At 43.7% G+C, this 22,612-nt stretch overlaps 1 protein-coding gene across 1 annotated transcript in view; it reads left to right on the forward strand.

Moving 5' to 3' along the window:
* NHS (NHS actin remodeling regulator) overlaps positions 1–22,612 on the forward strand; it is a 247,011-nt gene that overhangs the window by 211,846 nt on the left and 12,553 nt on the right. Inside the window, exons 2-4 of the mRNA XM_058825258.1 lie at positions 10,707–10,859; positions 13,092–13,225; positions 21,987–22,049. Coding sequence (XP_058681241.1) covers positions 10,707–10,859; positions 13,092–13,225; positions 21,987–22,049 — 350 coding nt within the window. The remainder of the gene's footprint in view (positions 1–10,706; positions 10,860–13,091; positions 13,226–21,986; positions 22,050–22,612) is intronic.

Here is a 22,612-nt window from a genome sequence, read left to right on the forward strand (position 1 = left end):
CCATAACAATGAAGCTTAGCCTATGTTATGATCTTTATTAACACTCTACAACACTTTAAAGGAGTAAACACTTTAAAATTCATTTTAGCTTGATTCATGCTGCATTTTATGTGCTATTTGCCATTGGCTGTGATGTCTCACTTCCAAGTGGGAGTTAGTGGGTCAGTGTGAGCCACAGGGGCTCCCCAGCTGGCATGGTCACAGGTCTGCACCTCTGCAGGGACATGCAAGGGGACACAGCTACCCATGCCCACCTCCTGGTTAAATCTGCAAGCTGTCATTTGCCATTTGAGGCTTGTGGACCATTTGAGGTAAGAAAGGGCTTGAAGTACAGTAGAAAAAACAGCGCAAGTCTGCAGAAAAAAATTTAGTGCCTAAGGTGAGTAAGCTGAGAACATGTTATTCAAATAATAACAACAGTGGGAAAATAATTTATCTTGACATAAGTTATTCATCCTGCAGCCTAGATATACAACATCACTGACAGAGTTTCCAAATGTTGTCTAGATGGGTTTCTTTAAAAAGTCACCCAGTGTTTCTCAGTTCTTTGTATAGAAAGTCTTTTTGTCTGTGTATAGAAAGTCCTGTAAGTAATACAGGCCATTCCATATATTGTAACACATCCATGCATTATGGATGAAGGGCTGATTTCAAACCCAGAAGGCCTGGAGGGGAGAGGCTGCAATTCCTGGGTAAGAGCTGGAGCTCTGGCAGTGAGGGGTGCAGGAACATGTGCTGGGCATCACAGGATGGGTGGAAGGGACTCACAAGAATTCTAAGCTTCCCTAAATCCTAATCAGATTTTTTCATTAAAAACAATTCCCTTGAGAAAGTATAGAAGTGAAAGGGGCATAAATCTCTATTTTCAGGCATCTCTCCTTCCCCTTACCAAACAAAAGGATTGTGTTCCCTATTGTTTCAACAAATGAAACTCTGCAGTTCAGCTGGCCTTGTTCTCAGTGTGCTTCTCTGAACTCTTACAGCCCAGTTTGCTGAAATGTTTAACACAAGTGTCCTGTCAGAAGTGGGACTGGGGAAGGACAGTGTGGAAAGGGGACCCTTCTCCTGGCCAGAGCAATCTGCTCCAATGAAAGCTGTTCTTGCCCACAGAGAGAAGCTGGAACTGGGTGATCTCTAAGGTCACTCACTTACAGCCCAGTCCAGTCTGTGGTTCTGTGGTTTGTGGGCTGATTCAGATGGTTGTCTAAAACTGGGCTTCAAGCAAATGGCTTGGGAGCCAGATCCAGATCTGAGGAGGCTGGTAGGGGAGGACTTGGATATTTACTGAGACTGGGGAAGAGCTGTCTGGAAGAACCCAGAGCTGCACCTTGAACTGCATCTGTACCTGCACCCCTGTGCCAGCCAGCTCTGGGCCACCATCAGGGTGGCTCCAGAGAGACCTTGGGTAGGAGAGTGTGGGATTTTTGTTGCCTGTCCCAAGAAACACACTGCCTTACCATTCTGGGGAGGAACCTATTCTGAGATAGGGATAGAGAGACAGAGCCATGTCTCTCAATCCCTCTGCAAAACAGATTCATGGAGCTACAGGAGCAGCAAGAATACTTCTCTGGAGGAAGAAAAAAAAATAGTTGCTTTTGGTCCCCCTGAGATGCTTGACTTTCTGTCTTCCCCTGCAGGGCTGTGAGTAATTTGAAGGGACATGCTGTAATAGTATTTATCTACATAGTATTGCACAGTATTTACTGAATAGAATTGGAAGGAACTGTTGCTACTTACCTCGACTTGCAGTTAATTGGCATCCAAGGCATCTAGCCAAGCACACTGAAAAAGACTGATGGGAAGGAAGAAGTGTGAAATATGAGCCCCTCTCTACTCCTCACACATGGCTTGTTGTTCCTGACTCCTGGGGGTTGATTCCTCAGCCTACAGGCAGTGCCAGTGGAAGGGAAGAGGGACCCAGCTCATTCATTTTCTGTGCAAAATGGCATCTTTGATTCTAAATGCTGCTTCTGAGAATCAAGAGAAGGTATGGAGACTAAGTCTTAGAAGGTTGTAGTTTTGTAAAATATCAAGGAAAACAGTAATATATTTGCTGTACTTTGAATAAGTCATCTGACTCTTACCTTCCAATATGGCAAGCACAGCATATTCTTTGTTGAGTGTCATCTTCCAGTGTGCTTTTTCAAGGTTCATGATGTTTTACTGATGGTCTCTGTGTTCACAAATGTGGAGAGGTTCATACTGTGCATGCTGATGTGGAAACAGGTGCTGCAATGACCAAGTCTCTGCCCTTCTTGAAAAGAAGATGCTCAGCATAGACTCAAAAGGCTGTTACTTGAAAACAACCACTTTGGGTGCAAATATTCAGACAGAAATATGCAGGGAAATTGAATGTTTTGAGTACAGAAATAGGCAGGATACCCTAAAAGTGCTTGACCTAGTTTGACCTACCATAAAAAACCAGTTTGACCTAACATAAAACTGTCCATAGGATGGTTTTTTCCACAAGATCCTGATGGTAAGCATTAACTAAGGTAGGTAGAATAGTAAAGGAATTTTGTAGAGCTTTGTTCTTGAGTGCTGGCACGTGAAATCAAGGTGACTGATCTGAGAGCAGCATCACAGTGAACAGCACACTTCTGTGTGATCAAAAGGAAAGCATTATGGTGACCTGCTGGAGCAACTCAGGCAAGCTTAGTAGTGATTTGGGCTGAGTCAGTACAGGAGAAAAATAGCAGAGCAGTGGGAGAGAATTGCAAAGGATATCTAAAAGCATACTTACAAAGTGTGCCATCAAGACCACACACTACTCTGCTGGAGATAAGAGACTTCATCTCTCTGCATATCCAGAGTGGGAATAATGTGAATGGCCAACACAGGAAGAAATCTGTGTTGACAAGCACTGAAAGTGTGTCAGATTGAAAGAAGTGCTTTCAACTAATTAGGGATGTAGGGCTGAAAGGGCTCCCTTGGGACACTGATTTCAGTTCCATGCTCTGAAGTGTGTGTGTGTACACAAATACATAGACATGTGGGTGTATGTGGGATGTCACATCATCCCTGCTGTAACAATCCATCCTTATCATAGTTCCAGTAACCTTAAAATAGTTCTGGTTTGGTTTTTTGTCTAAGACTGTCTATGCCTTCACTATTTTACTGGTTAGTTGGGTCTTTTTCTCATGGATCATGACAGCAATCTGAATTGAATATTAAATTAATATTCCTGCAGAATAATTGACCTGACTGCAGCCTTAAGCTTGCCAGGCAGCACTGCCATGTTGTCTGCCTTTTACCATTACCCTGCTGGGCACTCTTGGAGGCTGTGTAAAGCATAGACCTGAGAACAGGAATAAAAGGAGAGGAAGAAATTGCTGGCTAGAGAACCTTCACAGGAATGGAGGCTTGAACATATAAAGCACTCTGTATTTCTAAGAGGTTATTGTCTATCCTGCAGCGACAGCTTTGAAATACTTTGAAATATGAAGTTCCATTCTGGCCACTGTAACATATTTGACAGAGTTAGGAAAAGCAGTTTAAATTATGTTCAAACACCACCAGCAGTGATTGAAAACAGCAAAGCCAAGAATGGGATTAGCATGTGGTACTCTTCACATAAGTGCATATTGCTTAACAGCCTAATCTTCTTATGTGTCTAAGAACCACACGCCTCCCAGCCCTCTTGAATTATGTCTGTTGTGCCAGTCAACCAAACATCAGGTAAATGCAAAATTCAGGGATCTGCTCATGGAAATGACATCCAAATCATATGCTTTCCAGTATCTTAATCTCTCCTGCTACCTGAATGACAAATATGGGGTTTTGCCCACTTGCCCTTTTTTCTCCTGAATAGCTGTTTTTTCCATGTGTAGCATAATGCAAGGCAGAAAAATGCCACAGGGATGTGCTAAGAAACTGTGATTGAAACATGAGAGGTTTCACTGTATTGGCAGGAAATAAAACAATACAAAGAGCATAAAAGATTGTGGTCTTTCTCAACAGATTCTGCTGTCAGTGAGGTTTCTGCCTTTTTGCTTGAGTTTGAAAAATTTGCTAAATTGTCTGCCCATGAGTGCAGAACAGAATAATAATTGTACTCATGCTGTTGCCCACATGTAGCTAAAGACTTAACTTGTTTTGTCAGGTCTCCCCTCCTGTTTTTCTGGAGGGCAGCTGCAGCCTGCACAGACGCAGTTGCACTGGCTTTGATTTGCATGTGCCAGTGCCAGTGGCAGGGCAGATGATGTGCTGATCCAGGCTTCAGGTCCAGACCGGTTGCCCAAACCATCTCTTGGGGTCTGTGTCACTGGAGCTTTCCACTCACATCCATCCCGAACTCAGGCTGCTCAACACAAAAACTCTTCAGAAATATTCTGAATTTCTGCCCTGATAAAAGCAATGAGAAATAATGATGCACAAGGCTATTACAAACCGTGTTTTCCAGCACAGGCTCCCAGAGAGAAGTAGCCAAGGAGCAAACCATCTAAAGTGGGTCATCAGTCACCCATGGCCCTGTGACAGTGGGCACTGGGAAGACTCAAAGGGAAATGTCTGCCCTGAAAGGCACCCTCACAAATGACAGAATACACCAGGAAAACAGGAACAAAAGATGTGGCCAAGGATGGGGGCACCCTATCAAGACCCTGAACAAATCCCAGAGATGTACTTGGTTGGTGAGGACACAAGGGGCTTGGCATGCAGTTTTTTCTTTCATTGAGTTGAGCATCTCTTGTCTCACATGAGAGATGTGCTCGGAAAGCTCTGTGAAGACCTGCCTCATTTCTCACCTGTCCCAGGGAAGAGAAGGACTGTCCCACAGACAGCTTCCCAGGGAAGAGATGGACTGGGAAGCACAGGCAGGGTCCTCAGCAGCCTCTGCAGTGCCAAGGAACCAGAGTGCCTGTCACATTCCCACCATCTGATGTCCCTGCCCCAGCAAAAGAGCTTTAGAAGATTACCCCCATCATTCTCAGGTGCTGCTCTGGCACTGACTTGGTGGGGAAGGAGCATGGCATCCTGCCCCTGCCAGGGTGACCAGGGTTTCCAAGGGCACTGGGCTATGTCCCAGTTTCTAGCTGCAGTTACTTGGTACTTTTTCCTAGAGTTATGAGGGAAATTGTGTGCATACCCATGCTTGTAGGTGTACTCACTGAAGTTATGGTAAGGTTGCCATTGTTCAGCTGGGTGCTGGATAAGCTGACAAGCCAGTAGTGTTATTTGCAATGAACAGCAGCCCCACCAACACACTCCCTTTGCATGGGCATCTTTCAATTGTTAATAAAGATGGGACAGGAAAGTAGCTTATCCAAATAGTACTCACAGTTCCTGTTGGTGGGGTTTGCCAGTGGCAAATAGGGAAATGTCTGCATATATGCATGGCTGGGAGGGAACACAATTGTTGAAAACAGAATGATTGTCCCACCTTCAAGGAGTTCCAGACTCCAGTGTCCCTGCTGGGTAAGGCTGGCACCCCCTTTTTGCCATCACTGGAAAGTGGCAGCTGCAGAGGGAGCTGCTTTGCAAATACTGAGCTTGCTGATGGATGTGGGACACGAACAGCAAAGAAGCAACTCTAGATTTTTACCAGTGTTGTAGGCTTAAACCCCCTGAGTGCTCCAGTGGTTACGAGTACATTGGGGGAAGTGTACATTCGGGACATACAGGGCTGGCTATAAATAAAATTCACATCTCACTCAGCACTTGCCTCAATGAAACATTTATGCACTAAATTGCATGATGAAGTTGGATGTGCTGCCAGGCTGCCTAGTTTTTGAGATAATCTGGTCTTCCTCAGAATTAATTTTCTTGCAATGTTTTGCACACCAGTGCAGCAGGCAGTAGCTCACTGCTGACCTGGGCAGTAGCTGAGGAAGAGGCTGATCACATTGAATTCTGCTGCTGCTGGCATAGGCCTATCTATGCAAAGCTGGATGAACATCCAGCTTCCTTATGACATTGAATCACACAAGAAAACCTCACAATTTTTACATGAAATAGCTAGAAAAAAAAATGGCATATGCTAAAATGACAGGCCAACCACCTTAATGCTGGAGAAGAAGCACTTTCCTAAGCAGAGCCTGGCATGGGGCTGTGGCCACAGCAACCTTTGGGTGCATCCTGCACCCCTGCAGCAGGGTGGGCAAAGAGGTTTTACTAAATGCACAGCTCTCAGCACCTCTGCCTCCTGCAAAGGGCTTGGCTCATTACAGCCTCTCTTTAGCATAACTGGGCTCTGGAATAGGCTTATTCACTAGTCTGATCGTTTTAAATTTTGGGTTTTGTCTTTCGGAACTTGGATACTTTAACAAGGATTCGGCAGCTGCCAGTTCAGCTTTGCCTCTGCAGAATTCAGGGCTGACAGCTCTGGGTGCTGGCCCTTCACATGCAGGCAACCTCCTTGCTCTCTGCTCCAATTCCCTCCAGGCTGCACACTTCTTCACACCTTACAACAAATCTTGTTTTCTCTCTGAACCAGGAAATATAGGAAATTATCTTTTTTTCTTTCTTCCCCTGACAGATAATAGCAACTATAATACACACAGAAATAATAGAAAGTTGAGAAACAGAAGGGTCTGGGAAGGGGGGAGGCAAGTGTCTGTAGAAGCAGACGGAGTTGTGGGGGGAAACCCCTGGATCTATCAAATAAATAGAGCAGAAATCTTTCTTGCTTGGCCTTTGTGGTGTTATTATTAGAACAACCACGCCTGAGTGCACTAAAGCCGCACAACCTTCAAGCATCCACATCCAGCTCTGCCATGGCAGGATCCTTTTTCTGCTTGGCTAAAAGAGGGAGAGAATGAGAGGACGTGAAGATGAGAAAGGTCTGTACATTATAAATATGATCCACTTCAATAAAACAGCTATTTGGAAATCTTCAAAAATCTTCTCTTGAAAAGAGCCATTAGTGTATATCTGTTTGACATTGGTTGTTAGGAAACCGGCCAGTGTTAATGGATCCCCAGAATGGAATAGAGAATCCATTTAAATGGTCTCTTGTCATTTTGTCATCCCACAAGACAAAAAAAAAACCCAACAAAACAATTACTTTAACTCAGGAATGAAATGTAGTGACAGTTTATGTAATTCACTTTGTATAGTCTAAATTGATCGAAGCACACACTAAAAATATGTTAACAGACTATATCTGATGCCTGAAATGTAGCATTTCCTATCTCTGTATCGGCTTTTTTCTCATTCAGTGTGATGTCCAGCTGTTAATCATTTAAAGACTGTGGCTTTACAGTTTCTGTATTGCTTTATTTATTATGCATGTTACGATGATGCTGAGGGGCTACAGCCACGCACAGGCTCAGCGTTGTAAAAACAGCCTGCAGTGTAAAACACTGAGTGAAGGAAGTGCTGGCTGAAAGAGATACCTTATCCTCATTTCACAGAACAGAGATATAGGGAGCCTTACTATTTAATGCCAGCTCCCAGCAGAAGCATATGGTAAAGCTTTGACTGCACATTTCTTCTAGATCTCAGCCCAGTGGTCTTTGTTTGCTGAATTACCACAGGGGTGGCTTTTTTCTTTTAGTGGAAGTAAGAGATTCAGTCCTGTGAAGAAAATTAGATGTTCAGTAGTCCTTAAAGCTCACAGTCCACTTCCACTCCTGTGGCTGCATCCTCTGGCTTCAGCTCCCAGCAATGGTGCCCAGCTCCCAGGGGCAATCAGTGAGGGCGAGGCAAAATGTCATTGCAGAAGAACAGGCAATGTGCAAAGGACAGGGAGGGACATGCAAAGGACAATGTGCCAGCAATGAAATGGAAGCAGGTCCTTTTTTTTGGCAGGCTTTTACTCACTGGTTAGCTTTTTCCCTCTTACTTCTTTCCAGAAGATTTTTTCAGAGTTTTGCTGCTCTGAGGTTGGGATGCTGTTCCACAAACATTCAGACTAACTGCATTCATTGTGAGTTTATACTTACTTACTTATCCTTGGGCCAGCATTGTCCTCCACCCTACCCAGTGCTGCTCCCTCCCTCTGAGCTTCTTCCCCACTGCAGGCTGGGAACATTCATCCCCTTGCAGCTTTTTCTGCAAGCACTTTTGGTTTCTATTCTGGACCTTCTAGAAAATCCACTCCAACATTGGAGTATTTTAAAGGACTGGTCAGCTCAGTGAGTATTGTGCAGTATTTCTGTTTTCTTGGTGTCAGGGGGGTACATTCCCTGTTACCATGAATCAGAGCTCCTGCAGGGAAAGGTGAGAAGACATGGATGGGTGCTGGCTGGGGCCACAGCACAGGGCACTCTAAGCTTCTTAATGCTCTATCATTTGAAGATAAGCAATGTATTTGTGGTTTTTCTCCTGGGACAGCACTCTGCACAGTTCTGCTGGCTAAGGGAGACTTGTTGGGTGGCTAAGAGGTTATGCTATTTCATCTGTCAACAGCAATGTGTGTCTGCAACAGTAGGTGTGTAGCACAGCTTGCATGAACTTGGTTTCATTTCTAAGTCTCACACAAAGTATATTAACCCAATTCCTACTCCTATTTGTAAAACACTGTTGCCAAGACCGAAAGAGCTTTCTACAAGCTAAATTTTGCAGCAAAATCTATTTTAGTCTGATGAAATGTCTTAAAATTTCGTAAGTAGGTAAAACTTTCCACTCACTTACTGATATTCATCACAGACAACTACCAGCACTTCAGTCTAGACAGATTTTTCTGGGAGTAGGAAGGAACTGCTTGTGCCTGCCTTTTCATGAGCCTCCAGGGTACATTGTGTGATCAGGAATATCACATGCCCTAGGCAATACAAAGAATGGGTGGGGTATCATTACTACTGCCTACAAATTTTTGTCTTGAGCTGAGATTCCCAAGGAGGAAATGTGGCTCAGAGCGGGATCAGGGCCTTTGTGGCTCATACCTTGTATGTAAAACAGACATAGTGCTTTGTTACCTTCAAGGGGTAAATGAGATATAAAATCAGCTCCTGTGAGTGAGGCATTTCCCTACTGCAGTGGTAACAGACAGACAAGCCATCAAAAGCTCTGCCTGCAATTTGGCAACATTATGTTTTTGCAATGTCAAAAATTTAATTAGTAAATCCTCATGATGAACAAGCACTGACAGGTTGCCATCATTCATCCTACTACCTTCCTCCTCTATCATTTTTTCTCCCCCCTGTGCCATTCCTTGCACTGACACCATGCCAGTCGCATGGAGCAGCACTAAAAATGTGCTGAAAAATGACTGAAACCCCACCTGCAAAAATCCACTGATAAGCAAAGCAAGGCTCCCTACCAGACAGAGAGTCTGGGGTCCCTTCATTTTTGCTGAACCTCTGAGAACCTGAACTTCAGCAGGTCTGTTCATCATATCATACCACCACCTCCATCATGACACCTACAAATTTTGGTGAACTGCTGGGGTTTTTTTCTAATCAAAGAAACTGATAGTCTCTCATTATCCCACACGTGGCAGCATGGTTCCTAGGTTTCTCCTCTTCTGTCTGCACCTTTATTCTTCTCCAACTGTACTTTCCCACTTCTTTCTCCACACAGAGCACTGCTATGCCTTCAGGCTGAGTGAATGTTGTTTTGCATTGAAGAAAGGCACAAAACAAGATCAAAGCATCTCCACCAAAGAGCCATCCTCTGCTATGGTGCACTGGCTACCCCTCAAAAAAGCTAAGAGAGTGCACAAGCAGGAAAGTAGATGAGACCCTCAGATATGGGAAGGAGGGTAGTGCTTGGCCAGTGCGAGGCACACTGGTTCTTGGCTGCTGACTGGGAAGGGAAGCCCGGGAGGTACCTCCTGTGCCTGAGGGTGCCTGTGGCACACTGTGCTGTCCTGTGAGCACAGCAGCTGCAGCAGCTCCTTGGCACTGGACTGGAGCCTGTCTGTATCAGTGCCTGTGGCAGAAGGAACAAGCCCAGTGCTACCCTGAGGATGTGCCACCTGCTCTGCTGTGCTATATGGGCTCAGGATGAGCCTGCTCCCTGCTGCTGGCTGGGGCAGAGTGCTGGCATCTCCCATGGCCCTCCACTCCTGCTTTAGCCCTTGGAAAAATATCTGCTATGTACCCTGAGGCTGGGAGTAGTCCATGGGACTCCCATGAGTCCCAGCACTCCTGAGAAACTATCTCAAACTTTTAGTGGACTTGATTCATGTAATTTTCAGAGGCAGACTTCTGGGATTTCTCTTTGGAGGAACTGAAGTGTTCCTGTCCCTCAGAAGTCCCTGTCTGTTAAAGAAACCTCTTTTGATAGGTGACAGTCAAAGTCTCCCAGCAGGGCAAGCAGTTAATCTCAGTTGTTACGCCCCAGCAGGCAGTGAACTAGCAACCTGTGTCAGAAACTAGTTGTGTGTAACATGATGTAGTGAAAGAGCACATTGGCAGGAGAATGAGTAAATGGGAGACCTATTCCTCCCACTGCCTTTGCTCAAAATGTCACTGTGGAAAGACTGCATAGCTTCTTTGCATTTTTGTTTTGCTACCTATAAAATTATTATCCCTTTGTCCATTTATATAAGAAACTGATATAGTATCATTTCACCTGCTTGCCTCCATGGAGCCATTTGCAATCTGGTAAAAGGGCATTGCCTAAAGGCTAACTGGTATAACATGATGTGGAAACACAGAGAAGATAATGTTTGCTGCTATTTTATTGAGAGTGAAGGTGCTGTAACAGACCCAGTGCCTGTTCTTGACAATACAGTTCCAAGCAAAAACCTTTCCTTTTTAGCTAGGTTGATGGAAGAGAGACTGGAAGTCTTATGTTGCACTCTATTTTTTATCCTACAGCTGTCTCCAACCTTGATGCAGAGAGCAAACTGAGTGTCTACTACCGAGCACCTTGGCATCAGCAAAGAAACATCTTCCTCCCCTCCAGCAGACCACCCTGCGTGGAGGAGCTGCACCGCCACGCCAAGCAGCACCTGCGAGCCCTGCGCAGAGGTGGGTGCTCCCCCTGCTCCAGATCCTCACAAACACCTCTCCAGGCTCCATCCAGACAGTGGGGGGATGCTCCCCCTGCTCCAGATCCTCACAAACACCCCTCCAGGCTCCACTCCAGGCAGCAAAGGATGCTCAGGCACAGGCACACAGAACTGTGGGCGCTCATCCACACTGGGACTTAGGTGCTCCTGCTAAGAAATCTAAGAACTGTAGAATTGCTGGATGGTTTGGGTTTGAAGGGACCTTAAAGATTATCTAGTCCCAACCCCCTCACAAGGGCTGAAACAGGAGCCCAGTGGTATCAGTCTCCACAGAAACTGGGCTGTCTGCTCAGGGTTTCCAAGCATGATACTGGAGGATGCCTGTGCCCTTCAAGAGTGGCAGCTGAAAGTCAGGTGACAGATATCCTGGATGGCTTGGAAGGGTTGGGCACATCTCCCCTTCCCAGGCTAGGGAACATCTTCTTACATCACCTAACAAACTGCAGATTGGTGGTCTCAAAGCAATACAGAGAGGGAGCAGGAGCAACAGGGTCATAACCAGGCTCCTGGATTCCTGCCATAAAGAGAATTTACTAGATGCAAACATCTGAATGGTCAACAGCACATTAAGGGGAAGGCAAAAGATGGGGAAAGGCCAGTTTTCACTGGGAACCTAACCAAGGGAAAATTATTACCAAGACATAAGACAAAGCAGGCAAAAAAGCCTGTCTTTCTCCTGTGCCATAAGGAGGGACAAAACCCATGCAGGTTACACTTAAAATATCCAGCAGCAGCCTCCTGTCTTGAAGTGTTTTGCACCAACAGCTCTAATTGCCTTGCTCATTTATTACTGTTATTAGCTTATAATAATAATCGATTACTTAGAACTGCAGAGCATCTGTTAGCTGGATAAGATGTTCCAATTAATCACCACATTTGACTGTCTCTGCAGGTTTTAGGTCAGGAACACACTGCACTATGTCTTCATGGCATGGCAGAAAGTGAAACAGCCGAATTGCAGCCACAGTAGTGCTGGAATAGAGAAGTTCTTTTCTGTTCTCAGCAGCTCTGCTTTGCAGTTGTCCCAGAGCCAGGCTGATCTTTGCCTGCCATCTTGTGGGCAGGAGAAATCCTGACAGCATCATGTGAAGGCAGCTCCAGAAAATGTGCTATCATTTTAAAGTTACAAATCTTCATTTTGGCAATTTCCCGTCCTCCACAATTTATGGGGCAGCTGTGCAGGTTCAGCAGGCACCTTGTCATGTGCTGCTGTATCTTATTTTCCATGCATACATGACGATGAAATTTTAGTCTGAAATTTATTCTAAACATGTTTATTGTGTCTCAACTCTCTCTTCTATCAGAATTTCATTATCTCTTTATCTGTTTAATCAGGAGCAATTAAAAATGAAATTTTAGGTCAGAAAACAACTATGCTGGCAGTAAACATTGTTGACTGGAGCACAGCTAGTGGAGCAGGCGAATATGTTATCTCCTTTCAGCAGCACTCCATGCAAACAGCAACTATCTAACTATGACCTAAAATAAGAGATGGGAAGTCCATGAGTCCATTCTCCCATTCACTTGGAAGGTTCCAGAGACTTGGGACTGATGCTGGAAGAGGACTGAATATTGTGAGCCCATGCTGAAGGAAGACTCCTGTGGGCCCAGGGTGGATAAAGATCTTGACCTTCCCAGGATGATCTCCTTCTTGCTGGAACCTGAGCATTACCATTGCAACAACCTTCATGATGTCAAGCCAATGCTCAGGACCTAACACTGCCATGCAGCCAGGGAATAAAATCCCACCTGGAGCTGTGCTTCTGGTTTTTCCCCTAAGAGTGGGGAAATTTTATATGGGTAGGATGCAGGCGTAGTTATTGCATCTCAACATTTCAAGGCAATAGGAGCTGCAGGCTCCTGATGGAAATCAGGCCTTGGGTCTCAAGTGCCTAGAAGAGAGCTCCATTGTCTCTTGGGATAAATGGTGTAAATCTCATCTGAGGCCAATTCAGCTGCAGTGCATATGCTGGGGTGCCCTGTATGGGCATTGCTCTTCTGGGCACACAGATGTCCACTAAGTGCTCCTCCCCTTCAGCTGCAACAGGGATGATTTGTACCACTCACTGGGGAAGAACCTTTGCCTTTGGAGTCCATTGTCCTGTACCTGTCTCTGTTGTGCTGTTAGTAGAGGTATTTGTATGTTTTTAACACTTGGAAAGACTTGTGTCTTCTTTCTCATCCAAAACAGAACATCGAAGCCGAGGTGATAACAGAGAGCAGAAAGTCCAAGGCCCCGTTGCTGTGGTGGCTCCCCCCTTTCCTCCCTTCCCTGCCATCTGCAGCCAAAAGAAGCAAGCGATAAAGGACCGACATTTCCTACCAGTAAGTCTTTCACTACAGCTACCACATACAAATACATTTCTGGCATGGTGGGACCCAGGTGTGGCAGGGCTTCACAAGTGCCCCCTCCCCAAGCTGATGCAGTACAACAGAGCTGGCCTTAAAGACTGTCAAAGCAATACAGAGAGGGAGCAGGAGCAACAAGGTCATAACCAGGCTCCTGGATTCCTGCCATGAAGAGAATTTACTGGATGCAAACATCTGGATGGTCCTACAACAGCACATTAAGGGGAAGGCAAAACCCCAGGGTGGCAGTTTTCAATCAGAAACCTCTTCTTTTTTACCCATGGCCAGCACACAAATGCTCTCATTCACACTTTCCTTCACAAGTCCTCCAAATTCAGCACTCAGGCTATAGAGGTAGCACTTTGAGGACCCTACCATAATTTCAGAAAGTGCTGTAATTTCAGCCCTGGCATTAGCATTGCCATGAGCAAAGAGTTCAAGGACTTTTGAGTGCCAGCTTGAGGCTTGTGTTTGTGCAGGAGGTTCAGGACCATGACCCCAGCTACAAAAAGCCACACTTTTCATAGTCCTGTTTGGCAATGTTCATCTCCATGCAGTTTTTCAGATGTTTCATGTCTCACACATGTCCTTACAACCAGCCAAGCAGGAACTCCAGCTGAAGATCTGGTCCTGTATATCTGTGCTCACTTCTCACTGCTGCAATAATTTGAAATCAAGTTAGTATTGACAATATGGTATTTATCACTGTTAAAAGAAACATGCTGGATTGACAGCTTTAATTCTGATTAGGTTTATAATTCCCACTGGCTTCAGCTGCACTTTGGTATTTCTGTGGCTCTGGGTGTTTTACTCACAGAAGTGTCAGAGTAGCTAATTTTGCCCTGTACTAAGAGCCATTGCATTATTTAAAAGGTGTAGGTCAGACCTGGACTTGGCTTTTAAGTGAAGTGTTTGTTTAATGCCAGCTCTAGGTCAGGTTGTGATAGGTCTGCTCTGCATCTGCCAGGTCAGGGACACTGGCATCTCAAGAGATGCTACACCTGTGAGTACATTATAAGCTCAGTGATGATTCAGTCACCACACTGAATCATCATTTACTTAAAAATCCAAGTGCATTCATCCTAATCCATTGTATTAACCATATTTAAATATTATAATGCTAAAGCACCCACAGTGTAAAAGACACAGTGTAAACGAGTCACACCTGCCCAGGGACCAAAATATCAGCTAATCAGTCCATAGGAAAAGTTCTGTTTCTCATTTAAAAAGCATGAAATACATAATAAGATTTGCATTAGTTTGACTGTTTTAGCTTTTTGGCTGCTTACCTGGTTAATTTTGAGGACAGCATCACCATCACTGCTTTGAACAGGTTAAGTTTTCAGGCCTTATGATTCAACTTAAAGGAGATATCCTGATGGTAAAGGACAGCACAGAAGGGAGTTTGAAGACAGAAAGAAGAAGCAGGATTACCTGTTTCTTCGTGATAAGTTATCATCAGAGCTAGTGTTGTGGTAGAGTCATTGAAAGGTAAAGGGAAGGTGATGCCATGTTAAGGATCAAAACCAGTTACAGATGATAGTTTGGACAGGCTATTGAACATAAAGCTCTCTTACTATCAGATGGGGAACGAGGCATGTCTTTTGAAATTGCATACACAGTGCTCAAAGGCCTGAATCTCTGCTGTGTTTGGAAAACAACCAGTGTATTTTATACATTACTTCCATCTGTGGAACACAAAATAATAACAACTAGTGAGCAACTCTCTGAGCCCTGTATTAGTTGACAAAATTAAGTCATGCTGAATGCAGATGTCTTGGCTATATCTGAAAGTCCACCTTTTTCTTTTCAAGAAGGAAAACATTAAACTTTGTGCCCACCCATATCAGACCTCCTTTTGGAAGCTGACCGGGTTCAGTGTTCCCCTAAGGAGAAGCAAACAAGAGCTCTTGGAGGGCTGTTATTCTGTTGATTTCAAGGCATCTGGCAATGTTCTGCTCTGGAAATTGCAAAAACACTGCACACAGAGTACTTCAAAGTGCCTTGACCAATTTCTGAGAAAACCCCTCATAAATGGGGCAACTTAAAAATTGAAAGAGAATACGGCAAGATGAAGCTGCACACGAATGTTCTGTCTGGCAGAGATTAATCAGAGATTGTTACAAGACATTGCAGCAGTGAATAGCTAATTGATATTGTTCCATCCTTCATGATATAATGATACCATTACAAGAAAAAGTTGAGGATGCTGTAATTGGCTAGCTTGCTCTTTCTGGCATAAACTTTTTTTTGACCGACATCTGCAAGAGTTTATCTGCTTCAGGGACTGCCAGTAATGTTTGATATCTGATTCCAGTTGATGGTATCAGCAAGTCATCCAAGAACTAAAGATGCTAAATCCACAAGAATTTTTATTCATGGCACAGCAGTATGGTGTGTATTCCACTCTTCTGATGCATTGGGAAGGTGCTGAAGGGAGCAATACTACAGAACCAAAAGAGCCCCTTTTTGTGTTTATTTTAATTAGGAAAGGGATCAACAAGAAGCTGGGAAATTTTTGAAAGTTACAGGGTCTGACTTTTCCCAACTGGCTATTTAAGTTAAATGCATGTATTGAGATACTCAAATAAGAACCTTGATTTTGAGGAATGCTCATATTACAACTGTAAAACCTGTGGGAACTACAACTACTGAAAATTACTGAGAAAACAGGTCACTTAAATCTGAGTCAAGGTTCCCTATGTGTTTACCTTTTCACTGCTGCTGCCAATTAGGTGGCTATGAGCTCTTGCAAAGATCTTGCACATTGTATACTAAAACTAGAGAAAATCAATCACAACAGATGAAGATTCACTTTTAATCACAGCTCTGCTCACAGGGAGAAAGATGCCAAAGTCCCACAAATTCCAAGAAAGGACAAATGAATTCAAGGTCAAAGCAAGTAATGCCAATATAAATGGGTCTGGAAAGACGTTTTGGACTGTTCTATCACAGGATCATTTTGTTGTGGAGAAAGAGAACTAGAAATGGAATAGGCTCTTTCATGTCTACTCTTGTTACAGGAAATGCCCTGATTTGGCTGATGAAATGTCCACTTAGCCCAAAGGCCAGAAGGGGATCCTTCAGGACAGAGTATAAGAACAGGACGTGGTTTATGCTGTTTATTGTCCCACGATTTAGCCTTCCAGTTTCATACAGAAACTGGTTACAGAGTTTCTGGGCCAGAGATCAAACACAGAATAACAGCCACCAAAGAACCTCTCTGAGTTGACTGTGAGATTTGTTCAATATAATTTTTTAGCAAATTTACACCTTCAGCCTCACAGCATCCTGTGACAATGACTTAAAAATCTGTATGAAAATGTAGCTTTTGTTTGTTTCAAACCCAGTATCTCATAATTTCATCAAATCCCTTCTGGTTCTCAGATTGAGAAACAGTAAGCATTGCTCTCTCATTCCCTTTCTCCATGCTCCTCATGACTTAACTTTCCTATCCATTCCAGTCATTCATTTTTAAAGCTGAAAAATCGGCATACTTAGTCTCTCTCTACACTAAAGAAATATAGAACCAAACACATTTAAAAGTATAATTCATTCAGGCATTTTTGCCAATGAAGAAGAAAAACTCAAATTAAACCAAAAATAATCTGAGGAGAGTATGAGAAAGTTATGGACTTGCTAAAATGAGGAAAATATTTCTTACACATGTTCCCATGACAACCCTGCCTGTAGCACTGCTGAGGCCAGTCACTGAGTGTGAAGATGCTGTGTCATTCCAACTGCATTTCAGACCTCTCCTTAATTTTTTCTGCATTTCTTCTTTCTTGGGTTTTCCCAAGTCCAGCCAGCAAGGCTCTGAAATTTCTGTATTCCAGTTCAGAGTGTTATGGGACCACACTGTCTCAATCCCCACGTGGCACAGCTATTACAATAAAACCAAGGAGATGGAGCAAGGAATTCAATATTTGGAAATCTACACTCACAATTGCACAAATTTTAGGGTCAGTTTATTCATAATTATAATCTGAGCAGGAATCTAAGGTACGAGAAGCAGGAGGTTTTTTTCCAGACAGGGTTTCTCTGTCCCTGATGCCTCAGGCTAGAGCAAATAATGCATTGGGTAATTTTATTCCATCTCCTTGCCATTTCAAAAATATTCCCTGTGGTCTGCTTTAGGATGCTTTGTTTACAGCAAAGTGAAGGAAGCACAACTGAATTTACTAATTTTCACAGAGTTTTCTACTGAAGCCAGATGAAACCTCAGTAAGAAACAACTGAGTTAAGGGACAGACATGAGTTGGGCTCTGCACTTTCTGTGTGCAAATCCTGCCTGAAGCTGTTAGAAATAAAACCTACCTGACTTTATTCATCAGACAAATCTTGTATAGCACCATTTGTGCAATGAGCCTAATAACTACTACCTGTATTGTGGGATGTTTATTTTGTACCTCTGTCTGCTGAAATGCCATGTGTGGTATGACTTCTTTCATGAAACATGTCTCAGTTTTGTCTTTACCTTGTTAAAACACCGGAGCCACACATTAATTGTTTAAAGGATTATCAGTGCTTTAGCTGATCGCATTTGTGATGCTCCAAAAGAAAAGAAAACACCCACAAGCAGATAAAAACTTGAGGAGAGTGAAACATACAGAAATATAAGCATTGGGAGCAGGCAGGTGAGCAGGGTTGTGATTTGCTGCAAAAATAGCACTGCCAGAAATATTCCCATTATTTTCTCTTCAGCATCAGAAGCTGCAGTATAGTTATGAATTTCTAATTAAGTAGTCAACTGTGCTTTGAAAATACTGGAAAGCTGGTAGCCTTTTATTAGTGTTTCTTCTCCTTTCTCTAGACCTTCTGGTTTTTCTACCATATAAATAAATACCATTTTCCTTAACTCCTGTGAGTTAAGGAAGCAGCAGGCTCTCCCTTTCACAGGCAGAGAGAGGGATACACAGAGTTCAACTAGATCCCCAGGAGTCAGTACTGTACCCATGTGAATGTGGGATTGAACACTATTCACACTTATTCCACATGTTGCCTTTTCAGTGCATGAATGACTGTTCTTAAATGAGATGTCAGCATGTGCTGTACACCTTATTTCTGTGCTTCCACACGGTGAGAGCAAATTGTATGTATGTTCTGTTTGCTGGAGACAACAGAATATATAATGCTTGCAAATGCTGAAGCAACATGCTGATGCTCTGCTTGGGTGAATACCACCCACTATATTCATAAGGTTATCCTGGGAGGGAAATTTCCCCCACCCACTGCAACAGAAGCCTGAAGTTAGAAATAATATTGATCCCTTATGCTTTTTGTTAGCTGCAGCTTTTAGGCAGCAGGAGTCAGAAATAATCCTCTGGAGAATAGCACTGTGCAGCAGCATGCACCAGCCACCTCCTGCCCTCACCCAGACTGTGCCAGCCCTGAGCTGCTGGGGGCTGTGACTCTGCCTCCTAAATCTCTTGTGAGATAACACCTTGCCTGCCTGATCAAACACAGCTGAGGGGGAAGGAATCAGCGCAGCCATGTCTAAATTCAACAAACATGTTGGGGATAAAAGCTCTTGATGAGGCTTTAGCATTCTCCATCTTTAATTAACAGAGGAAAAATTGTTTATTTATTCTTGGGTTTATGTTTTCCCTATCACCACTGCACTGTGTTCCATAGGCCCTGTGCACTACCTTTGAAATCCCAGAATCTCCTGTAAGGTAATTACTATAGGTAAGGCAGGCTAGGTACATGATGTAACACAAATGATGCTTCTTGAACTGCTATATGTTGAAAATGCTGAACAATGTCTCAGTCATGTCTCAGAGCTTGGGGGGATGGAAAAGAGAAGAGGGGCAGAAGTGGCATTTTTGTCCTGCTATTGACCCATTCATTTCTTTCTCCAGATCCCAGCTCTGGGACAATAAATGGGACAGACTCATAACTTGCCAGGCTGGCAAGTTTTTCGACTGCTGATTTGCTTCTTTGTTGCTGTCCTGATGATATTTTAAGGTTTTAATTAATTAAAATGGTTAATGATGAGTCCTAACTTACATATGTGCTAGTAATGCTCTTCCTGAAATCGGGGTGTGAGTGTTCAGGGGTGCTTCTTCTCAGCCCAAGTTAAGTGCTGAAGGAAGGTGAGCTGAATTGCTCCTCAGCAGAGCCACTATCTCTTTCTCTACAGGAGAAGCTCTGTTGACCAGTCAGACTTGGACATCTGACTATTTTGTTGTAGCACACAGAAACCAAAGACTCTCACACTGAAGTGACACGGAGCACTGAGGAATCAGGTCATGTGCATATGCAACAAGATTTTTACTGCAAGGCAGTTTCACGAGCACAATAGCACCTCTGCAAGTGAGGTTGATGGGATAGCTCAGGAAATAAAAATGCTCACATATGTCAGTGACAAATCCCTATTGAAGCAATTATGCACCAGTTTAGTTTCAAAGCAATCTTAGCCCATTAAAGAAAAATGCACACTTAAAAGTATTCTGGTTTTGTATTTAACAGAATAATTATCACTGTTTCTGTTTGCCAAGCACACCCACACAAAAGAAATTCACTTTTAAAACAGCCTAACTTCAGATTTGCCCATCAGACCAGAACAGCCTTGGGTTTATAATAATAATTTCTTGCTTAATTATGTGTTTACTCAGGACATTTAGAGATATTCTGGTTTCCTGAGTGAATGAGAACTTTTAAAAAGCAGCAGCTCACTCCCTCCTCCCTCCCCCAGCACGGAGGTGTTGAAATGCTGAGGCTGCTGCTCTGTGCCAGCATGCCTCAGCTGCCCCCGTGACAGGCACTACATGGGAACAGGCACTAAGTGACCTCAGGACCCCTTGGCAAGGCACTGGTAGGAACACCTTCCTCAGGAGCACAACTGTGACAGCAGAAACTGAAATTTTGCTGGTCACCCTCATTTTTGTCCTATCTCTAATGATAGGAACTTACCTAGGAAGTCTGTCCTGCCATGCTTAAGCAGGGACCTGAGCCTCTGGCACATCAAAGGATGGCTGTAGGTATGTGGAACCAGACCAGGTGTTTCCTCAGAGGCAGCTGGCAGAGTGGCACATGGTGAGGTAGGGAAGTGCTGCACTGATGGACAGACAGATGGGACAGACAGATGGGTAACCATATCTTGCTTGTCTGACTGTAGCCCACACTGCTATCTCTGAGAGCAAAGTTGAGGTCCTGCTGTTGCTCTCATGGACAGGTTTGCCCCTGAGTGGTTTTTGCATGTACCTGTGCTTGAAGCTCAGGGCAGGAGGCCCCTCCTGTACTCTCCTCTTTGTGTACTGACAATCACAGGCCATGGGATATTGCAAAGATTTTCAAATCCTGAACTCTTGTCACCTCAGCTGCATTAGTCTCCCTGTGTCCTGACCCTCCCAGAGATCCTCTAGCACGTTCCACGAGGAAGTTGAATTTCAAGCATCCTGGTACCTGCAGTCAGTCTGCTTACAGCAGGTGTCTGGAAACTTGGTCAGAGGACCATCCTTGGGTATCTGAGGAGTAAGGAGACTAAAATTGTTGATGTATTCAGTATCTCCACAGCCTTCACTGCAGGAACAGAGAGGCTGCTCCTGAGATAAGGACTTTTTCCAGCTTGGGAGAACTGGTTTTCCATTGGCCTGGGCAAAAACTAAGCTGCTGGAAATGTTCACTGGGAACAGCTCTCTTTTGACTTCCCCCACTCTGGTCTCCTGTAAGCCTTATGGACAGCCCATCTGGAGGCTTCCCATGGGCACACAGAACTGGGGAAAAGCAGGAGATGTTGCATATCTAGGAAGAGAGTAGGACAAGGTGCAGGATTAGGCCTTTTGAGACTCACTACAACTTTTTGTCTTGAGAGGAGACCATATAATGCAAAGTCTTTCAAGGTCAGGTTTGTTCATCTGTCACAGTAGTGTTGATAATGATTGATAATGACTGGGAGGAAAGACATTGGTAGAATTATCTGGCATTATTAGTCTAACTAATGCATGGAGAAATAATAACCCCTACCAAGAAACATGTTCCAGAGTTGTCAACAGACCTGTTTTAACTTCTTTTTGTTTCCTATTTCAAAAGAAGTCAGTTGTCCTTCACTCCTTAATTTTGAAAACTGGACATTGCCACAAACAAACCAGAGTTTCTGACAGAAGAGGATTTTGGAGGTGTAGGGATTCACCAAGACCTAGGATGTTGTGGCCATTGCTATTTGTCCTTTCAAGTTACAAAAAGGGACAAAAAGCCAATTGGTTATTATCACCTTGCCACAATGAATGCAAACTTAGAGAAATAGTGATATCATCAGAAACACACAGCAATCAATGTATATGATAAATTACCATCAGCATCATTATTTATATCCATTTGTTTAAAAATTAAGAAAAAAATGGAAAAAATCCCTTACATTATGAAAAAATTTAAATTTATAATGTAATTGGATATGTATCTTCCCCTGCTTCAGCTCCAGGCAGAACACAGTTTGAGTTACCCAATCAATACAAGGCATTCTTGGGACAATTCAAGTATGTCTGTACAAGGAGGCTGAACCAATTTCACTGCAGCTTTGTCTAATTCAAGTAAGCAAAACCAGTACAGACTTCACAGGGATCCAAACCAATCTGTGGTGGGGCATAAACCCATCCATAGGAAACAGGGTGAAAATCTCTGCTCATTTTGGTTCTGATGCTAATATATCCAGACAAAAATTATGTGCTTTTACAAGAATTGTTTTGTGTATGTTTTTAATTTTAATTTTATTTTTTTTCACATTTCACATTTATAGTTTAACAGCACCCGTTCGCCCTCCCCAATTGCGTGTTGCCACATGACCCCCTGGAGTAGAAAGGTACTGGAAAAACAAGCAATCCTCAATTAACAACCCTGTCTCACTCTTCTCCCTTCCAGATCCTAACCCTTCCTCTTGCTTGCTTTTCACTCGCTAACTTTACTGCGCTAAAAGAAGCCATTTCTGTTTTTCTCATGTCAGTAAGACACAATAATAACTTTTTTCCCCCCATTCTGTCATTCTTCACACCTTGGATAGGTTTCAGGAGCTCAAGGCCACAAAGCTGCCTCCCCCTATCACCTCCTTTAAAAAGCCTGAACTCAGACAGACTCAAGAGCGTTAGCAATTGCATTTAATTCTCTTGCCATGTTTTGCAACTGCCCCTTTTTTTTTTCCTAAATGGTAGGAAATGGTTTGGACAATGCCACACCAACAGCAGGTATTTATTCTCTGGCCATTTGGTGATGCCACAGCTTGGAGAGCAGGAGCTCTGGCAGCCAGGGTCACTCTGCCTGCTTTGTCCAGCACTTCTTTGTCATCTAGGGAAGGATGAATTCAGCAGCAAATGCAGAGTGTGTGTGTGTGTGTGTGTGTGTGTGTGTGTGTGTGTGTCCATGTGCCTC

This window comes from Ammospiza caudacuta, chromosome 2 (assembly GCF_027887145.1).
Source record: "Ammospiza caudacuta isolate bAmmCau1 chromosome 2, bAmmCau1.pri, whole genome shotgun sequence".
In the NCBI taxonomy this organism is placed as follows: Eukaryota; Metazoa; Chordata; class Aves; order Passeriformes; family Passerellidae; genus Ammospiza; species Ammospiza caudacuta.